We start from the raw sequence: 6662 nt of genomic DNA on the forward strand, positions 1-6662 counted from the left end.
GAGGCCGAAAGAGGAGCTAGTACCAGTTTCCCTGTAGACAGACGACCCCCCCCCCCTCCTCTTTTTTGTACATATTTTGTATTTACTCATGCTTTTTTGTATATAATTTGTATTTTTCCATGCTCCCCCCCCTTTTTTTTGTACATATATTTTTTAAATGCTTTTTTTGTACATAGTGGTATTTTTTCTGTATTATCTGTATTTTCATGTTGATTTTTGAACTGTTTGGTTGCTACTATATATGTCTATGAAATTAATTCAAGGACCCCAACGGAAACAAGTCCGCAAGGACTTTTTTGGCCGGACCTTTTAGACAAAAGCATTATAAATGTAACTGTGTTGTTTTACATTCTTTTGCCTAATACAAATTTCAATCAATCAATCAATCACATATTAATGTTGTATGACCAATAGTGAAAATAGCAGATCCACAAGCTCATAACAGCTCGCATCGTGAGGCGTTGGGAGCTTGTGCTTGTGAGCTTGTGCTATTTTCACTATTTTAGAAAATGTGGGATTATTTTAGGGAAAATATAATGAAATGTCCAAAATAGGGACACCAGGTTGAAAGTAGTTAAACTGTGTCATTTAGCGAAAAGAATAGATCTTCAAGATACGCAGCATGCTGTTAGCTTTAAGATCGGTTATTATCTGCAATTATTATTATTACAGCTAGAGGTTCGGGCCACTATGCGGCCCTCACACTCACGTTGCACCACCAATTTGTGCATTTGACTTAATATATGTGGATCTCCATATATGTGCATTTGACAGTGTGTATCCATTAGGCAATTATACAGTAGTAACCATAATGACCGGAGTTCTTAGTTATATATATATATACAAAAGAAGCGACTACTATGCTATTATGTCTGAGGGTGTAGCTGCCGTGGGACGGGCCCCGCGGCCATGTGCAAATCTGCGTTGTTAGGCAACGGTTTCTGTTTGTGTCATAACATACATAAGTGCATGTTGTCCGTCCGTCCACCGCCCACCCATCGCCCACCCATTAGACAATTTTAGTATAGGATTATCATTATTATTATTTGTCGGCAAGCAAAGCCATCGTGCAACTGAGAACAAATAATGGCCATAATGAAGCGCAGCCCTCAACAGGAAACTCACCATTTCCTCGAGCTTATATGGTCTATCTCCTTTAAACATGTCAATGGAAAATAGAGACAGAGAAAATAAGCGGAGACAAACACCGCCACTCGGCCTTGATAAAGATCTCTTGCTGTTTAATTCTCTTAAGGTTTTGGTCCAGGCTTTGAGCCAAGTAATGAGGGTCAGCAGGGCCACGTGCCAAAAGTAACTGTATTGATGCACGTCAGGCAGAGTTATCTGTAAACACAAATCCCCTCGGCAGAAACATGGTTCTCATTAGGCAAACATACTTTGCTCAGGACCACGTCAGTCAGACAGGAAAGTATGATACATGCCAGTAAACTTGTAGGATGTAGTAGGTGTTTGGGTTTTACCCCGTTATTGACAAGTACAGTAATGGCTTCAGGAGGTAGTAGTCAGTAATTGGCGTCTTTGGAAACTAATAATTGTTGCCAGCGAGAATATACCCAATTATGTATAAAATATTGAATGAATAGTATGCATGTAAGTAAGTAATTAGGTCGGAGAGGCTTATTATCGGTATCAGCCAGAGCGCAAGTCTATCCCCGTTTCGCAATACGCTAGACCCCTGGGAGATGGATTGCTGAGGTGGAGCGCCACACCTACAGTACCATCAGCTCCCAGTACTTCCCGCGCGGCTTGCCTCACCCAAGCCGTGCTACTCATACGCTGAGTTGGCGGTGCCCGTGATCGAACCCATGACCTTGTGGTGCTCTGGGCTGTAGAAAGGGCTTACTAGCCTGATGAAAGCATAAATGGATGAATGAACAAATGATGGCCCACCTCCATGGACATGACTGTAGACAGAGTTGTCATCCAAGGCCAGGACTGGCAGCGACACAGCGATGTAGACGAGCAGCAAATAGGACAGCTTGTACTCCTCATCCAGTGATGTGTTGTCTGTAGGTTTTCAAAGGTAAGCCTGATTTGCACAGATTTATACTGAAAATAATAGCCTGAAAAATCGCCTATCTTCAGCACACAACATCGGACAGACTTGTGCTGCACATCTTGTCTTTCAGTGAAATGTAATTTAATTTAAAGAGTTCACGTGATTTATAGCAATAGTGGTTTAACTTTGTGTTGGTGGCGTGCGGCGTACCTGTGCGCATGCTGGCCATCGCTGCACACAGGGCGGGGTCAATGTCGCATGGCAACCCTGCAGCAGAAGCCAACTCAAAGACTTTCAGTGTGTCCTGCAAGTTCAAGCAAAAACAACAACAAGCTACAGTATTTAAAGCTGTTTCACATTCGGATTATGAAAGCTCAGAACAAGAAAAACCATAGAAAAAAAGAAAAAAATACATAATGCAAAGAGACAACTGCATTAATATTGCAAAAATGTCATAAAGACACAAGTGTCACAATCTCTTGAAGCAATGACACTAAATCTTTGGTGCGTCTGCAACTTGAGAGTCATTTCTTGGTATTGCCCTATTTCTGGTTACATGCACAGCGCGGAATGTTGGTTGATGTGGTTTAGACTGCAGAGCTGCAGCGGGCGTTCAGAGGCTCTCACGCAGGCATGAGGGGTCTGGTGACGTCTTTGGGGTTATCCTGGCCTGGCCTGTGGCACGGCTGTCATGCCTCACTCTTAAGGGCCAGACGTAAGCGAGCTGGGGGGGGGGGGGGGGGGGCTGAGCGTTCCAGTGGAAGATAAGTAGTCACAATTGATTGTACGGTAAGATCATTGAGGTTCGCTCCATCTCTGAGCATGCTATACTGAAAAGAAATTGCGCACTACTCTGTTATAGTAAAATAATACAAAACATTCTGGTACTCATACTACAGTATTGCAATCTCTGATGACGTGATGATACCCAAAGGGTCAAACTCACTAATGCAAATATACATTGTGATTAATACAAAAACACTGGTATGCCGAATATGGGGGGGGGAAATACTGTAGATTCTTCCGCACTGTGAATATAAGTGGCAAAACTACAGGGAACATTGTGAGCGTACAGAGGACCTAATAATTTAACTTAAGAGGAGGCAAGCACTATTCCAGTTTCTTCTAGTTATTTTTTACTGGGTGCGTGCGTGGTCTAAAAAAGTAATTTTACAGTCAGAGGGATTACCAACACTCACAGAAATGTGATGTCCTTCAGGTTCTTTTATTGTGCACTAAATAGATCATGTTCCACTTATCCTTATTTAGATTACATGCAAAGGACATTTGATTTTGCATAAATCTTTTTTGTGTGTGAGTGTGACAAATCTCAGACTTATATGTGGGCAAGGTTTACTTCCATTATGAAATTCAAGTTTTATATTTTAACATATTAATATAAATATGCAGAGGTACTTCCGTGGCCTACTGGCAGCGGGCACAAGAAATTAAGGAAAAATAAACAAACACACAGACAGTGACTCACATCTGTATTCCAGTTTCAAATAGCAGTCCATGACATGACAAATTATCATGATGATTTACCTTGATGTCAGTTTCAGGGGACAGAAAGTCCCTCAAGCTTTCGATGGGCCCCATGAGGTAAGGGCAGTGCTTGTGTAGGGTCTAAATATAGGAACAGAGAGCAGAGAATCAGTGGGAACATTTCAAGATACAATATAGCATGTACAGTACCAAGGACAATTCTAATCAAGCTAAAGTAAAGTATTAGAAAGCCATTGGTACTGTACATGGAGGCTTTTAGACAGAGTAACACTAATTTATGGAAATGTATGAGGTTAAAGAGGACTAGTAGAATAACTGGGAACAAGTGAGGACCACAGACCATAATTGACCTTTTAGAATAGCCCCCATTAGGTAAGGACATGTGTTATTTATAAAAGGAACCCTGACTTGTAAGACTCGTATGCCTTAATTTTATATTAAAATGGGTTTATGGGTGGACGGTGGGTGGGTGAGTGGGTGGGTGGGTGGACAACAGAAACGTAACATCCGGATCTGATTGGCCAAGCTTCGCGTGACGTGAAATACATTATTAATTCATATAATAATAATTATAATTAGTACCTCACATTATAATTGCCCTCTCCTACTACACTACGTTGTGAGAAACATACAGTATGAAATATGTTAATTATTTTAAGAATAGTTAACCTTTAATGCATATTTTGACCTACAGGGACTGTCATTACAGTATGTGCGCAATCTGGGTAGATTAAGTGTTTTGTAGTCCAGAGGTTAGCTAATCTGCTGTTATTGTGAGAGAAAATTATCAGTAATGTTGTCACATTGTGCTGGTTTTGGTTGTCATTTCCAGTTGAAAAGCAACAAGGGAAATGTTATGTGATTAATCTAATAAGACCTACAAGTCTTAGTATAGTCTGTTCCTTTTAAGAGTTTGCATTTTTATGGTGCAGCTTGTTGGACGATCCCTTACTTCTTTCAGGCCATCCTGTGCCATTTGTCTGAAGGAGAGGATCACCCCTATGATAGTCATCCTTTTCAGCACATTCTCTCCACCTACACAGGAGATGGAGAGGAGAAAGATTGAAGTCAGGCCCCATATCTCTAAGTTAGTGGTTCTCAAACATTTAAATTTCAAGGGCCCCCATAACTCTGAGAGTGAACAAATTTTACGGGTCCATTTGGTTCCATTTGTACACTCTTAAGAGTTACAGACCTGTAACGGTCCATTTGGAACTCCCTCAAGGAACCCTGAGGGTCCCTGGACCCCACTTTGAGAACCACTGCTCTAAGGATTCAAACAAGTACCCTTGAGCAAGGCACAAAACCCTGCAGTAGAGAGTTTGAATGAGTGGCCGGCAGCATTAAGTGTGATTAGTTATACGACAGTGTGTTGTGGCGAAAATAGCTGATCTATAAACTCACGCGTGACGCGATGTTTTTTTAGCTTGTACATTTTGGCGAGGGACACGGCTGTATGACAAGTATAAATTAGGCATTTAATCCCCAATGCTGTCTCCTTCAGTAACTGCTGCACCAGGCTGTTGCTGTGTCAACAATTTGTCATCTTACAAAAAGGGATTTTGAACAAAGAATACTATTTTGGGGGTTCCCTCTTGGCTCTCTGTGCTGGTGACGTGCAAAGCTACTTTCTTCTGACATAATGGGATCAAAGTTTCTATAAGTTGTACAGAACAGTTCTAGCATAAGTGCCCTGGGGATTTGATTATACTGTTAACCCATAATAAACCTTTCAAAAGCGTGGAGGCCATGCAGTGGCAGGATGAGATGACAAATACAGCACCCCGCTGTCACAACAAATCCATATCATTTCCTGATTATAAAAACTAAACAAAAGAGAGAACGGGAAACTTCATTGACATCAGTTGTGTGGAATGTGCTGTGCTGCTTTACTGCTGTACAAGCAAAGAGTGTCTGTAATTTACCGTTGAGTGCCGGTGTTGTGCACCGAAAATTGCACCCGCTTGTAAGTCAGCTATTTTCATCGTGCGACAGCGCGCTACCAAGTATAAATCAGGCACTATTGTGTCACTGTTCTAGATTGCATCCTAATTCTGACCATAATGGCTGCAGCATACTCTTTGAGGAAATAATGTTCGGTGAGGTAATAAGAACAAAATGATGCCTTGCCGTTGTTCCTTTCTACAATTCTTGCACTTCCAGATCCATCTAGCTGAACATCAGTGCAGAGACACCAATTTGAACATGGTGTGTAATTTGTCAGAAACTCGAGGTGTGCTTCGTGATTTATATTGCTTTATTTCTGCAATCTGCCGGCAACCTACCATGAAGGTTGGCTGAGAAGGTTAGGAGTTGCAAACCTAACCAATGGCAATTCATTAATGGAGAGATATAGCACACACTTTGTGCAGTTACTAGTTTTATAAAGTTGTCAAATATTTGTAGAGGAGGAATGTACAATATTAGCCTCTGAGATGTAGTGGAGTAGAAGTAAAAGTATTGAAAATGCCTTAAGTACTTGAGTAAATGTACTCCACCACTGTCCATTTCAGTCACATGTCTACACAAAAACATAATCGCTCAGAGAGTGGATATCAAAGAGTGTGGGTATCAAAGCTTTCAAGCACCATAAACCCAGGTCAGTGAGATAGCCCTTAGGTGTGTATTGTACATGAAAATCAATTAGCTGATAATGCGTTGTGTTTGGAGTGATTCACTTACAGCAGTCTGTATCTCCCCCCTTTACTCATCCACACTTACACAGGAAAATCCTCAGTGTTAATTTAACTCTGAGAGTGTAAAAATGGGACCCAAACGGGTTCAACACAGAAGAGGATTTGACTATGTGGTCTCCTATGCCTTCTGCTCTGCCTCCCGCAGCGCGTTATCAGCTCTCCTGCAGTGCATTATCAGCTGCTTCCTCTAGCCTGATTTATACTTTGACATACGATGGCTTCACACGCCACAAATAGCAAGATCTACAAGCTCAAAACATGGCACTTGTTGGTCTTAGGGAGGGGTGGTGTAGACTAGTGGTTCTCAACCTTGTCTGGATGAGGCGAGGCCCACTTGAAAATCTTGAAAGCGTTTGCGGCCCACCCATCTGACCACTAAACACGGCAACCATTCGGATGGCTGCCGCGTTAAGTGGTCGGGTGGGTGGGCTGCGTGCGTT

At 41.8% G+C, this 6662-nt stretch overlaps 1 protein-coding gene and 1 long non-coding RNA gene across 2 annotated transcripts in view; one reads left to right on the forward strand and one right to left on the reverse strand.

Annotated features, from left to right (window-relative positions):
- LOC308081740 overlaps positions 1-6662 on the forward strand; it is a 143337-nt gene that overhangs the window by 30867 nt on the left and 105808 nt on the right. The gene's annotated exons all lie outside the window — the stretch shown is intronic.
- Positions 1-6662, reverse strand: part of nckap1l (NCK associated protein 1 like) — a 40283-nt gene that overhangs the window by 2732 nt on the left and 30889 nt on the right. Inside the window, exons 24-27 of the mRNA XM_080424997.1 lie at positions 4479-4661; positions 3566-3646; positions 2231-2324; positions 1912-2028 (exon numbers count right to left, since the gene is read on the reverse strand). Of these exons, the coding sequence (XP_080281123.1) occupies positions 1912-2028; positions 2231-2324; positions 3566-3646; positions 4479-4661 (475 nt within the window). The remainder of the gene's footprint in view (positions 1-1911; positions 2029-2230; positions 2325-3565; positions 3647-4478; positions 4662-6662) is intronic.

Source organism: Gymnoscopelus braueri (genome assembly GCF_963280865.1).
Source record: "Gymnoscopelus braueri genome assembly, chromosome: 3".
NCBI lineage: Eukaryota > Metazoa > Chordata > Actinopteri > Myctophiformes > Myctophidae > Gymnoscopelus > Gymnoscopelus braueri.